Source organism: Barbatula barbatula (assembly GCF_947034865.1).
Source record: "Barbatula barbatula genome assembly, chromosome: 2".
In the NCBI taxonomy this organism is placed as follows: Eukaryota; Metazoa; Chordata; class Actinopteri; order Cypriniformes; family Nemacheilidae; genus Barbatula; species Barbatula barbatula.
Genome location: NC_136767.1, coordinates 2,081,854 through 2,096,557, shown reverse-complemented (window position 1 = coordinate 2,096,557; position 14,704 = coordinate 2,081,854). Strand labels below are relative to the sequence as shown.

Sequence of the window (14,704 nt, the reverse complement as noted above, 5' to 3'; positions counted from 1 at the left end):
TTTTAAATATTTTTTTAACAAAGCGAATAAATCTCACCCACTAAAAAGGACATTCAAATACCAGTAGTGGGCAAAAAGGGTTGTCCATCTTTTTTTATACGGGATATCTTTCTTTAGTCACTAGAGGGAGCCAGTTTCCTTTTAATATTCAGATATCTTCCACAATCCTTGGGAAAAGAGAACATTCCCATATTTTCTACCACTATAGAATAACAACTGGAACCACGATCTATAGCGTCAGCTGTTTTTACGGGAATCTGGTGGACTTAAGACAACAGGGAGGTGCAGATTTACAAGAATCGTTACTGAACCTTCAGAAAGTGCCATGTGTAGCTACTATATGGTCGTATTGAGGGTTACTACAGTGCAGCTTCTGACATCAAGACCAGTGCTGCCTTTTCCTGGGGATATCCGTCACAAACACAGAGCCTGAGAGCTGGACGGGAACAGGAAAGCGTTCACTCGGAGGAGGGTGGGCTGCGCTGGAGAGGTGACATTAGAGTTTGCCTTCAGACATTCTTAGTTATATATAAACAGTGTTCGGGATAATGCATTGAAAACGGCAAATATGTGTATGCAGAGACAATAAGCATATTGTTTTTTTATATCTGGTCTTTCTCTAGACTATGTATTTAGCTGTCTCTGTTCTCAGCATGGCTCATGTCTGAACTCATGATCGTGAGCGAGTGTGGCTCCTGCCCTACACCTGTTGCGGTTCAAGGTCAGGAAACAGCTTGGTTCCCACACAAAGGTATACGTCAAACATCCAGATCAGTACAGACTCACCGAGTTACACACAAGCGCACAAATGCCAGCCACGCAAACACAAAGTACAGTACAAATACACACCAAGACAAACAGGACATTCCTACTGTCTGACGCTAAAAAACAACTGATTTACAGGCTCTGTTTCCATGAACTAATGGGTGAGCTCACCCATGTCAATCTGGATCATTGCGGGTTTATATATACACAAATGACATAATAAAAACGTCTACTTAAAACTTTATTTCAAACATTAAATTGAACTTAAATGATATTAATAATAATGAGACATTTCAAAGTATCTTCTTTTGTTGTTTTGAACAGCCTTTGGGCGAACTATCCCTTTAGGTCCGTTAAATAACTCAAGTGTCTTGTAAAGGTGATTTGGTTTAACTTAAAATTTAAGGCAAATAAATAAAGTTGTGTGAGAGTTTAAAACAGGTGTATTCACATTAAACATGTCGTGCAAGTGGCTCTATATATCGGGAATTGAAGAAGTTTTTGCATAGAACAACTAATTCCTTTGCTATTGCATAATGTTTTTTTTCCAAAAGGCACAAAAAGCCATAATTTTAGTCAGTGATGCTTGTTGAAATGAGCCGCAGCACTTAATTATTATTTTTGCTATCTAGCATGTGCTTTTCATCCTACAGCTCACTAATTGTGAGGGCAATGCCCCAGGGCAACCTGTGCTTAAGTGCCTTACTTCAGCTCTTTACAAATGACCTTGCATAACAAGACCTCGTTTTTTAACAAGCACTCGTAATTTGCATGAAAGAATGTCAAACATGTTTCTTTTGGGAAAGAGAGAACTTTCAAAATGATGTGCGAGAACAACGAGTTGACAAACGTGCAGCTCTGTTAGGAAAGAGATACAAATAAACTGATTTTATCACTTCACAACATGCCCATTTTCCACAGGGGACTGTTTTGAAATATCTACCTTTCCTCTCTCTCTCTTTTTTCTCGCTCGTTCTATCTGTGCATACGCCTATGCTGGGAAGAAAAGCTCGTCTCTTTCCCACGGTCCTAGAGCACGTGGTTTAAAATTGGATCCTGAATGACCCACCCTCCCTATTGAAACGTCACCCCAGCTCAGCCATTGAGATCCTGTTACGCTGCCAAAAGATTTTTTAAGGCATTTGAATGAGAGTCTATTGAACTGGCAAAGAACAGTTCAAGACGCATTCAACAAAACCACAGTACCTACAGACACGTTAAGTCAGGGTTGAGAGCTGCGAGAATCATGTTTTCGGCAGGGGTCTGACCGCTGAATATATGGACACGAGGTTCCACTCTTGTTTTTTATTTCAGAGCATGCAAAGTTTGACCAACTGAACCGGAGCAGAAAATATCTTTGCATTTACCTTCACTATTGTTGTTCTTTTTCCCAGATAAAACCATTCTTTGTGAAATAAGACCCACACGTCATATCAACTGATGACTTGCCAAAAGTATATTAAGCAACTGCGTGTCATAACACCAAAACTTATAAAATAGCTTAGTTAGGGCTTCAGTCTCTGTGCCAAAGTACGGCTACTGGGTGATAGAACAACAGCATGTGGTAGCCTAGTTCCCATGGTACTTAAGGACACTGTTTCACTTCATGAGAACCCTGCTGTCAGACGACATACCCGGCAAGTTGTTCTCAATTTGTTTATAAATCTTTACCAAATGGATTGTTGTTAAACAAATGTTTACAAGTTAAGATCAAGCACACTACCCCCACTTTATAATAATGTAACATTTCTTATTTCATGGACACAGTTCATGAACACTAATGGATTTTCAGCATGCATACTACTCATTTTAAATTGCCAGTTGCTAAACTCTTAAACATAAACGTTCATAAAGGTTTTTTGTCAACTTCTCTTTTGCACGATAGGCTTTTTGTAGTGGAAGTCTTTAGACAAAAATAAAGCTAAAACTAAGAGAGAACTAAACGAAAAAAGGTTCCTTTACTATGGTATCGTGCTTAATATATTTAACTCCACTACGTTTCCCCCCATAAAGACATTGAAGTTGATGAAATATTTGTAAGAATAAAATAGACTTTAAATGAAAGTATATTAAAAAACGCAAAAAACGGTATTTATGAAATGTAAGATAAATGCGTTAGTTAAGTACTTTTTCCAAAGTATAACACTCATACATTTCACTAAGTAGGGATAAAAATACTACACTATGTCCATTATATTGTATTTTAAGGCTGTATACAAAATCAAATCCCGGAAAAAACTGTTATTTTCCTATTAGATAGAAGTTTCACTGCGAAATATTTCTTTATGCATTGCGCATCAACACTCACTTTTCTGCGCTGTCCCATAAAGCAGCCTATGAAATGCACGCAGTCTCCACCCATTCCAGACCAACTTTTTGACGGGCTATTGTTATTCAGAAGAGTCTCAATAGGCGGAATCGAGTCTATCAGCCACACCGGAGCGCGCAGTCAGAACGCAGAGCGCGCAGAGGCCATTCAACACCCGTTCGTGGGAACCATAGAGGTAAAGCCCAAAACACACAATAAACCACGGGATGTGCATTGTAACGTTTGCATGTACGCAAAGATCAGGCGAATGTTAACGCATATTTTCTCTTTGGAACAGAGCATTGGACCACCATACGTAGTATGGACCACTGAAGTTGCCAGGACGCGAATCTTTAATTCACCGTATGTCGGAACGTATAACGGGGGGTTTGTGAACACCTTGGAAGCTGGTCTTCGGTTTTTAACAACGGGGGGAGTTCTGGCCGGTTTGGTTGTTTCAGAAGCAGAACTGAAGCAGATCTCTACCTGTTGAGATCATGAGTCAGGACATGACTTGCTCCGCGCGTCAGCGAGTGTTTCAGGAAGCGCTTAGGAAGGGCAACACCAAGGAGCTTCATTCCCTCTTGCAAAACATGACAAACTGCGAATTTAACGTGAACTCGTTCGGCCCCGAGGGACAGACGGCGCTCCATCAGTCCGTGATCGACGGCAACTTGGAGTTAGTGAAGCTGCTCGTGAAGTTCGGCGCGGACATCCGTCTGGCCAACAGAGACGGATGGAGCGCGCTGCACATAGCGGCGTTTGGTGGACACCAGGACATCGTCCTTTACCTCGTGACCCGGGCGAAATACTCCTCGAGCGCAATATGAACAATCAAAGAGAATATGACACTGTACCTATCACATTTGACCCCTTTGTGCCAAAGTAAAAGACAGCAGCTGTGCGACGTAACGCGTTTGGGAAATTTGTGGGCACAGGATTGAAACAAAAGGCAACCCTGCTGAAAAAAACAATAGAAATTCTAATGGAGTTCGAATGACTTTACAAAGATAATAGAAACCATTGCAAATTTCCTTAATGTAGTGTCCTTAAGTCCTTATTCAGTTGGACTTCCCTGAAACACCCCACCAATATAGAACCGTTACCAGATCCCATTTAAATCCATTAAAATTTCCGTGATGGTTTTGTTTAGCAGGGAATTTGAGGGTTGGTACAATGTCATGAATGCGGTTTGTCCACTTTTAATGCATGATGAAAATATTCACACATGACAGGTTAAACGCTCGGATCTGAGTCAGAGAACTGACAAGATATGACATTATACAATCAATCTCTCTGCGTGTTCTCTAAACAGGGACTGATGTCAGATACCTCAACTGTAACGCATTTAATATGATGACATCGCAGGTTAGTATACCTTGGACAATTCAGGATGTTCAATTTCTTATCTCCTAAATTATAATCTTCAAGACTATACACTATCTGGCCCAGACACTACCACGCAGGCCTGGATTTTGGCATCAGTATCGTTGCTGGTCTGAGCTCCCATTCGAATTGAACTTCTCACATTTGTAACACAGCTTCATTTTAGAGAAGCTCCCATGGTAAATGTCAAACTCCTCACATTTCAAGGGCAATCTCACTGTTTTGTCATCCAGATGTTGAGTGCACAGAACAGTGGTTTAAAGGGACAGCGATGTCATTTATTGACCCACATGCCTCTCCAGACCTGTATATGACTCTATGTTCTGTTGAACACAAAAGCAGATATTTTGAGAAATGTGCTTTTGTGTCCATACGTTGGCTAGTCAATGGGGTCCAATGTTGTTTGGTTTCCAACGTATATCAATAAAAATAAGTCATAAGGGTATGGAATGACATCGAGGGGCATAGAAGTTTTCATTTGTGGGTGAGCTGTCCCATACAGGCCCTTTCGTCTCAGAACCAGCGCCAACTCAGGCATGACGTGGTAAGGTGTCCAAACGTCGCGACTTTGGGAACGCTTCAAAGCCAGTGTGGAAATATGCATCACTTATACTTGAGAATGTTTTAAATATTGCACTGATGGCTGTTTTATAACTTGTTGGTGTCGTGCCAACTTTTAAAGATACTATTTTTCTAAATGGAAAAACGATTCTTAATGTATGAAAGCTCCAGGGTGGTGTTCACTCATTCTTTATAAAGGCATTTATATGCCTGCGAATTGAATTACTGTATGTATAATTTTGTAAAACACTCTGCTTGAATGTCTCTCAAACACATGCATAACAACTGTTTTAAAGGCACTGTTATGCGTGTCCTGTTGACACGATGATGGGAGAACATCCAAGTAAAGTGTCCAGACAGAAATCTTGGAGCACTTCTTATCTGAAGTCCCATCCTCCTCTTTTTAAGGGGGGTGCTACATGGTAAAAACCAGTGTAACCAGACGTTGCACAATGCACAAGTCTTTACTTGATAATGCCATAACATTTATGACATGAAAGTAAAAGTTACTTCTTTGATCGAGATAAAAGTCAAATGACTGTGATGTATTTTGTTTTGGACCAACTTTTAAAATGTTATTTTTGGAATATTGTGTTTGGATGTGAGGCCTCTCATAATGCTTTCCGTGAATTGTCATTTTGTCATGTTTTTATATTTGTTTAGCTGTTTATGTTTGAAAGGATGTAAGTGGTCACATGCAAAGATATTGCTTGCTGTATTTTGTACAAAGGCATTTTAGATATTAAATTCTGTGGTTGGAAATATGCTGGTGTGATGCAGAGACTTGCACACGGCTCTGTCATGGAATGAAGATTCTTATGGATTGTTTTTGTTCCCGGAGTCAGACTGACTCCTAATATGCCTCAGGAGCAACTGAGCGCCTCATTCGTTCCAAGAAAGACAAGTGATTGTGATAAATTAATCGGGAAAATCTCGAAAATATGTTTTTATAATTTAAAAGAAATTCCTCTCATGCCTAAAGCAGATGTTGTAACATGTACCCGCTGTTACCTTCTGCTGAACAATAGTTTGGACGCAAAGAAATTAGATAAAACACGATCTGCTGTTAGGAAAAGCTGTTCACCTTTACACACACAATTCTGTCACACCTGTCGTAAAGTTAAAGCCATTACATCCATTACAGTAAATAACAAATATCCATCATCAAAATAACAAATATGTTGAGGTTAAGCGCAGGACGAAAAAGTTACTTTTATTAACATTATCTTGAACTCGTATAAATGAGTGACAGTTACATTGAAAATCAAATTGGTGTTTTTCCAGATCTCCAGGTTGAGAATTTAACATTGATTCAACATTAAATCAATTATCTGCGCTACATGGGAAGACATTTCTAAAGATTTTTACATTTGACTTTTTCCGATCTGCAAATCCAACTTATTATTTATTTAAATTACAGCAACTTCAATACTCAGTTGACATAACTTGTGAAGGCGGATTGATTATGCATACAAAATTGAAGTCAGGAAATTTTAACGAAATGAACTGTTGTCATGACGACAGTGGTCATTTTATGCAATAGGGGCCTAAAGTGCCAAGTGAAAACATGCTATAGAAAAAAAACCGGAATGCTACTTGCATTTATACGTTACATATTGACAAGTAAACAAGTAATAATGGATATTTTTGATTAGTTTTAATCAGCAAACGTGAGATTCAAACCCACAGCTTAGAGCTTAAAGTGTAATGTTCAATTTATTGAAATACAGGAATGAATTCTTGGCTGTGTCAATGTAACATAAACGCTAGTTGCTGGAAGTGACACTTCAGGCAGGCATTTACCTGAACTGCATTGAGTAATAGCTGATGTTTACTTCTGGTATGACATACCGATCTCTGGCTTGCTCTTGCCCCAAGGTTTACTTTGAGGAACCTTGCACCAACTTGCAAAAGATTGAAGAGTCAGCCTTAAAGGATGCACTGTATTCGACATCCGTGTGCCAAATAAGAATGTAAAAAAATATTATAGTCTATTTTAGCTTATTGCAGATTACATATGAAAAGTATGATGATGACACCAAGGTCATGACTTGGATACCTAGGGAATGCACACGCCAATAAAATGTAAAACCTCCACGCACTGAAAGTCACTTAGGATCAATTTGGGTTTGACCATAACCCAAAAATGAGCTATAACAGAATACGAGAATGTGCGTTTGCGATTGTTTGAATTGCACCCCATCAGCATTACGATGGACATCAAAATTGCATCACGGAATCAAATTTTGACGTGGCGTCCCATCAGCTGTTTACAAAACAATCAAAAGCTTTCTCCTCAAAGCACGCACGCCGCTTGCGCTGCATTTCCCGACGGCGTTCTCACACGTCCAACTTTTAGTCCCACCATTGACAGAAGGGCCAAAAGACAGCCAGCGAGAGAGACAGGTGGCCAGGCCAATCCTTGCGTGCCCTCTGCTCCTTTTAACTTTCTTTCACTATTTCACTCCATTTTGTGCGCCGCGGCTCGCAGTGACAAGCCGCCCCATTCACTCGCCCATTCTTCTCCCCTCTTCCCTTTTGTTCGTCCAGCTCAACTCTGTGCGCCTCTATTCATTCTCCAGACGGCCTACCATTGATGGGTGCCCCTGCCTAAGTCACGCTGCCCGACCCGGACCCCCTCCCTTCGCACGCTCACGCACACAGCTTTGCAGCTGCTATGGTAATGAGAGAGGGCGCAGGCGAGAGAGAAAGGGAGATCCTTCTCATGCAACTCAATAACCAGTGGCCATGGTTATTTTTTTACAAATGGAAAATCCACACACCTCCTTTTCTTCTACCCTCCTGTCGGCTTATTCCACCCTGTTCCCTTCGTTCCTTTCCCTCCCTTCGCCTCCGCACCTCCTCTCATGACCTCCGCTTTCTCATTTAAATCCATTTCACACCATGCCCCGAAAAGGGGTGTTCAAAGGTGTGTAAAGTCACCCCGATCCAACCCTTCAGGCCTGAGAAAGCTGGTGCTTATGTGCGGTAACGTGCGTGTTGTGTTATTTCGACCGCACGCGGAAATGTTTTTCATGCTGGATGTTTTGGCACTAGATTGAGGAAGGATCGGGAGATCTATGGAGGCCGCAAACATATTTCAGATCATTTGCAAACGTATGATGCTAAACTTGGCTTGTAACTGTCTATTGACCAGCTGTAGTGTCATGAAGTTTCCCCTCAAGGAACAAAAAAGGTTACCAGGTGTGTGCTTAATGGATTGTGAACTCTCCATTAGAGTTGCAGACGAGATCTCAACACTGAGCTCAGATTTGTCAGCATTATTGAATATCTCAATATGAACATTTCTTATCAGAATTGCCCGAATCCAGATGATTTTACCTCCATAAAATATACATTCATTACACACCTCTATATTCTTCACGTGTTTTAACAATTGTCTCATTTGTAACTTTTTTTTCTCCTAAACAATTTAAAGAGAAATGTCTGAGACTAATGGCTGGAATACGCTACTGATCAAATCTGCAGACTGACACAGACTTTCTGCAACAAGTCCGGACTGAAAATATAGTATTTTAGACTTAAATTGATACTAAACTGAAACACAACCAAGAATTCTTGGGCATCGGCAATAACTTAAAAAAATATCTAAAAACTGGAACCTCCTTTCTGTTGTTTTATATATCCAAACCTATCAAACGTAATATCTATGAGACACATTATCGTGTTATCTTTCTTATTGAGGGTTTTAACTCTTTGCAACTGTATGGCGCCAATATCGTGTTTGCCTTCTATAGACGATTCAATCGGATGTCCGTGCCTGGTTGACTTCCCGTCTGTGTTCAGATTGGCGAGTGTATAGTATGATAATATTTCGTTTAAGATGAATATTAATTTATATTAATATTGAATTGTATATTACTTGTATTAAAGGTCCAGTGTATAAAATTTAGCAGCATCTAGGGGTCAAGTTGCGAATTGCAACCAACGGCTCAATCCACCCCTCCCTTTCGAAGCACTACGGCGGCTGACACAAGACAAAGATGTCGTCACGTTTTCTCTTCTTTGCCAAAGGAGATAACGTATTTATGAAACACGCTGTAGAGCAGTTTGTCCGTTTAGGGCTACTGTAGAAACAACAAGGCCAATTTCATGTAAGGGGACCCGCTGTGTATGGAGATAGAAATAGCTCATTCTACGGTAATAAAAACATAACGCTTCATTATGTAAGGTCTTTATACAGCTCTGAAGACATGATTATTTATATTATATTGCATTTCTGTCCACACACGTTGGACTTTTAAACTAAATTAAAACTGGAAGTAGATGTTGTTGCCGCTGAAACCATCTGTAGTTGAAAAATGCACGGATGCACATGCAATTCAAAATAAAACTAGAACGAGACAACATCAAAAAGCACGATACCTAAGAAACAAATATTTAAATAACATTGCAAGATTGTGTTAATAAAGATAAATGTAGTAAACATAAGGGGGTTAAACATGCAAAACTAACACGTAGTGTGTGTGTGTGAGTGTACGTGTGGTGGAGAAAATGGGGTGAAGTGGGGGACTCTGCTGGCAGACGGCTGACGGGCCCCATGGGGTCTGTACAGCACAGCTATTCGTCTTATGTCTGTGCATGGTGACCTGTTAGACCATGTGACATCTGCCTGGCTGCCAGCACAGAAAAGAGATGCAGGAGTGCCCATATGGAGCCTCCTTTCTCCAAATACTGACACACAGCTCGGCCCGTGTATATGTGTGTGTGTCTGAGGGTTTCCTTTTGATTAATACGTGCAGACGCTTTTGGACGGGGTTACACATCTGTGAGATAACAGGCTGCGAGGCCACGAGCCAAGCCGTATTTCGTGAAGGACGGCGTGGGCAGAAATGCTTCATCCGAGTTTCAGTGTAAAACACACGGGGTGCACAACAGGAGTGTCAACAAAGAAAACCAAAGCAAGTATGCAAGATATAAGATTTTTATTTATCACATATACAGAAGTGAGAGGAATATAGAGCAAGTAGACTGTGCAAGAAAAAACTTGATAGCAATAATATCATTAATAATAATAATAATAATTATGGATCAGTTTTATTGCATGTGCATTTGATATTGCACACTTTTAGTAACTTGAAAAGTGGAAAAACACACAAAATCACAAACACAGAGGAACATAGAGCAAGTAGTGAACTCTCTGTAGACTGTGCAAGAAAAAAGAACGTGATATAATAATAGTAATAATAATTCGAAGAAGAAGAATGATAATAATCGTTAAATTTTTGGGGAACTTGCACAGTCCTAAAAGCAGGGAAAATAAATAATAATAATACAAATGATACCTTAAACTTATTTTATAACGATTTCTTTCAGGTGACTGGTATAGCCCCAAAAGTTCATTGTTGTGGATCATTTAACCGGTTTTACTGCATTGTGCATTTGATTTTGCTCACATAAAACTTCAAAGTAAAAGTGGAAAAACAGATATTACAATAAATGAACGTCCATCACACATTTACCGATAGGTTGTGGATACGTGCATTTGTGTTGTGCAGTGGTAAGTGTGCCGTATGCATGTATGTATACACCGGCGCGTAATTACGGGGGATAAAGAGCCAGTTGTACTAAGTGAAACTTCTGGGTTTGGGAGAGCCGAGCTGCTTTTCTGTTTGGCTGGCTCTGCTGAATGGGGCCATTCACAAGCTTCTAACCGCATGCTTTCATTATCTTCATTGTTATCCCCTCCTTCCCTTCACCCACCGCAGCATAATGGCACTCCGACTCTGTAGAAGGGATGGGGTGGGGGAGCAGTCTGGGGGGGGGGTAATTGGGTGAAAGTGGAGAATGGGGGAGGGGCATGTAAAAGGGAGGAAAAGAAGAAAAGGATGGAAGACCCCAAAGAGGCTTTATATGGTGACAGACCAAAGGCCTAAAATAAGCGACCCATCAGTTGTTGATGACAAGTAATGATAGTGTAGGAATGCTTTTCAGGCTTTGGTTAATTGATTGATTGACTGACTAATTGATTGACTGATGATGTCACAAAAATAGGACCACAGCTGACCAACATTCACATTTTATTTACATGAATAAATGCACGGTAAAAATACAGTATTTATTCACTGTACGGGCATAATCTCTAAAAAGAAATGCACAAAGCAAAGTCAAATGCCTGAAATGACTGCTTTATTTAAAAAAGGATAAAAAGTATTAATAACTGTTTTCAACATTTACTTCCATTATTTAATGTTAACTTTTTTCCTGTTTTTTTGTATATTCATATAAAACCTATATTCCCCGAAGTTTACCAAATAATGCCGGCCAGTGTTTTCTCCATTCAGCACCATATCTTTTTAAAGGGACATTTTGTATATAAACATAGATATATAAACAGATCTTAAAAACTACGAGTTTCACGTGGATTCATCATTACATCTTTATTTCTGTCTAAACAAAGCATGTGCATAAAACCATGTTATTGCATTTTATATATAGGAATATCATCATATAAATGAACCTAATAAACTGAGAAATGTGCACAGTTCCATTGAATTTATAACTTTACGCATACAACTCGCAAGTGTTACACAAATAATAATCTGTGTAAAATGTGTGTATTTTAAGACGTGGCGACCCTTCGAAGGCAACTGATGTTATGATGGTAAAAAACATTACAGCTTATTGAACATATGAAAATACTGTGTAAATGAACAATAATCACTTGACATAAATGATCTGATGAAGATTAAACAGTGTCATATCTCCATTATTAGCAACATTGTCTTTTGTAAACAAGTGTCTGTCAAAAAGTGTCTTCTGGTTGATGGTGTTCCGTAACAACAGTGCCACCTAGTGGTTAACGAATGCTTTGCTGATGTTATATAGTTGCATTTCTTCAACGACTGTTTTCGTTAAAACAAACACTGTTGACCAAATGTGTAACAAAACCGAGTATATGTAACCAAAGGTCCACAGCTGGCTGAAAGATGGCGAAAGTATAGAGTTAGTTATAAAGTTACCTATTAAAGAACATTAGACAGATCACACATTGGAAACAGTGCCAAAGATTGATTGATTAGTTGTTTGTGCAGATTTCTCCTCTCTGAATTCTGCTGTATTCCTGCAGGTGAGTGAACAGTGGTGTAGATTTTAGATGACATAAAACACGATTTACTATGTGTTCTTATGCAGACCCTCATATTTCAGCTGTAGGGGAGACCAGGGCTTGTTGTCACACAGAACGTTCACATCTAGGAATCTAGCTCTGCTTTCAAAATGAGCCAAAAAAGAGACTTTAGTCTTTAATGTTGTGACATTTGACCTTATGTTGCCCTGCTGTTGGGGGTAAGTTGTCACAAAAGTCCAAGTGTCAAATGAATTTCTCTTTTTATGTGGGCAATGGCAGTGGAAATATATTAAACAGTTTTTTGCTTGTTTTTGTAACCAAGACAAGGTACAGACAACCAGCTCTCGTCTCCCTTGCACTGCATATCGTGAAGTCTAAATCCTTACCTTGATTCAAGATTGGGACAGGGATCTGAAAAACACAAATACATTTGTTTTTTATTATATTAAGATGCCAAAACCATAAGATTAAGTGACATAGAAGTGTTCTCTCTCTCTCTCTCTGTGTGCGTGTGCATGTTGTTTTGTTAATTCAGCAAACTTTGGAGGCCCTGTTTAAGGTCACCACGTTACACAGAGGAGAACCATTTCTTTGATCTTATTTTAGATCTACGGTTCGTGTTGGTGATATATATTATGAAAACCCACCAATGTCCGCTGGAACCATAATTGACTCTTCGGAAAATCCCAGTGTCAATGCAAAGGATCTGAATTTCTGAATCACTTCTGGTGCTGGTGTGGCTGATCGTGCTAAAAGTAGAAGAGTGTTTTTCATGAATGAGTCAAAGACAGCGCTGGTGATATAAAGCATTGCTGACTTACCGTACAGAGCTAACTGAGTGTACTCCTTGTCCATGCTTTTGTATTTAAGGACCAAACTGTAATCGGTGTAATTGGTCTCCACCATGGTGATGTCTTTTATTATTGTTTGTCCTTCACATGACAAAAAAAGTGAAATGCATAATAATACGAACACAAATAATATTAATACAAATAAAAACAATAACATAATACAGAATAGAATAAATAATATAGCTTATTTATTGTATAGGATTTATATTATTACTTTAATAAAGTATTGAATTTTGTTCATTATTTTATATCTACACTTATTGTAAAAATGACTACATTAAAATTTCTCTGTACTATAAATGTGAAACCAAGTAAAATCAATTGACTTTTACATGCGCTGTTTTCTGTTATTTCTTTACAGAATTTCCATGTAAAATGTAAACTTTTACAGTTTTTTTTACAGATTTAAAAATATTTTTTGAAATACGGTCAGAAACCGTAAAATTACAGAAAAGACCACGAATTCACAAAAAAACAGGGGGGAAAGTGTAATTTTACAGGGAAAATGTCTGTTCTTACAGCGTATAGTATAATCTGTCTGGTACTAGTTCTAGTAGTTTCTTTGGTAGAGCGAAGGAATGTGTACAGAACATACAAATGATTTACAGATGAATAAATGTCACATATCCGAGTATATATGAGCTAAGATGCAAAATGAAGAGATTGAGAGAATAAATAGAGCTTACTTTTGCTGAAATATGTAAAAGCTCCCGGAACGTCTGTCTTTTCATACGAATAAACACTGATCGAACATCCATATGGTCTGGTAGTTAAAAAACACACACAGAAATAGCTTGAGGTTCAGACAGATATCACGTTTTACACTTATCGTTTGAGCAAAGATGTCTACCTCATGGTCCACATGGTCAGATTCACATTTCCATTGGCATCTTGTACCAAAAAACCTTTAGAAACCTTCAAATGGTGTTTTAACTTGGCGAATGTGTTTGACTCATCTGCAACTCCAAGTCGGTACCATTCACCTGTGAACTGAGAATAAACAGTTAAAGGTTACAAAAAGTCATTGGTTATTTCCCCTCGTGTCATGAAAAACACGCATGAAAAAGAGAAGATATTTGGAGAAATGTCCCAGTGGTTTGATGTCCACACAACGGAAGTCAATGGGTTCCGGTGTTGTTTGGTTACCAAAGTCATACAGGTTTTAAATGTCATGCGGGTGAGTAAATGATGACAGAATTCCCAAATTTTTTATGAACTATTTTACCGTACGGAACAGGACATCTCTCTCTGCAAAACAACAACATTTACTCACTTTCTCCAGATCAAAGTCTGCCTGCGGTTCAATAGGATGTTGTGTGTTGAAACCGTGTGTCCCCAACAGCACACAAAGAAAAAGTGCTAATGCCAAAATCATGCTGAAAGATCACACGGTCCTTAGAAATGATTAAATGCTTAATGCAACACTGAAGTCATATCAGTGAAGCTTTGGGGAAGCTCCAGGACTTTATATCTGCCAACAGAAGAGAATGTTTGTGAAGCGGTAGAAGCCAGCCCCCAACACACATCACGGCGCTCCAACCGTCCTATAGCGCTTAATAGGAAGGGTTATGTCAATGCAGCAATGGAGATCAATATCACTGTTTCTGGAGGTTTAAAGGTTATGACAGAATCTGACAACAGCATGCACTTTACATTTATATCGCATAAAAAGGTCTATGAGCGACTATGCTTTCAAACGTTCCTGTAGAGGGACAGACTGTGGGTGTCAGACGGCCCCGGACT

At 39.2% G+C, this 14,704-nt stretch overlaps 2 protein-coding genes across 3 annotated transcripts; one reads left to right on the top strand and one right to left on the bottom strand.

Moving 5' to 3' along the window:
- Positions 1-3,429: 3,429 nt before the first annotated feature.
- On the top strand, positions 3,430-4,002 carry nrarpb (NOTCH regulated ankyrin repeat protein b). The gene has a single exon (XM_079475532.1). It carries the CDS (start codon positions 3,571-3,573, stop codon positions 3,901-3,903), a length of 333 nt encoding a protein of 110 aa, XP_079331658.1. The 5' UTR covers positions 3,430-3,570; the 3' UTR covers positions 3,904-4,002.
- A 7,043-nt stretch (positions 4,003-11,045) lies between these two features.
- On the bottom strand, positions 11,046-14,682 carry lcn15 (lipocalin 15). 2 transcript variants are annotated; one of them, XM_079486152.1, is made up of 7 exons: positions 14,235-14,682; positions 13,812-13,951; positions 13,648-13,724; positions 12,932-13,042; positions 12,758-12,859; positions 12,497-12,521; positions 11,046-11,963 (listed from the first exon to the last, which is right to left on the bottom strand). In XM_079486152.1, the coding sequence occupies exons 1-7, from the start codon at positions 14,334-14,336 to the stop codon at positions 11,834-11,836; spliced, it is 687 nt and encodes a 228-aa protein (XP_079342278.1). In that variant the 5' UTR covers positions 14,337-14,682; the 3' UTR covers positions 11,046-11,833. The 2 variants fall into 2 exon arrangements, with proteins under 2 accessions (XP_079342278.1, XP_079342279.1); XM_079486153.1 differs by having other exon boundaries at positions 11,046-12,104; positions 14,235-14,646.
- Positions 14,683-14,704: the final 22 nt, after the last annotated feature.

Excerpts from the sequence above, each read along its gene's own strand:
- nrarpb (XM_079475532.1), top strand. The coding sequence starts at position 3,571 with ATGAGTCAGGACATGACTTGCTCCGCGCGTCAGCGAGTGTTTCAGGAA.
- lcn15 (XM_079486152.1), bottom strand. The coding sequence starts at position 14,336 with ATGATTTTGGCATTAGCACTTTTTCTTTGTGTGCTGTTGGGGACACAC. Across the intron at positions 13,725-13,811 it reads CTGACCATGTGGACCATGAG|ACCATATGGATGTTCGATCA; the intron begins GTAGACATCTTT and ends TTTAACTACCAG. Across the intron at positions 13,043-13,647 it reads TTTTACATATTTCAGCAAAA|GACAAACAATAATAAAAGAC; the intron begins GTAAGCTCTATT and ends TGTCATGTGAAG.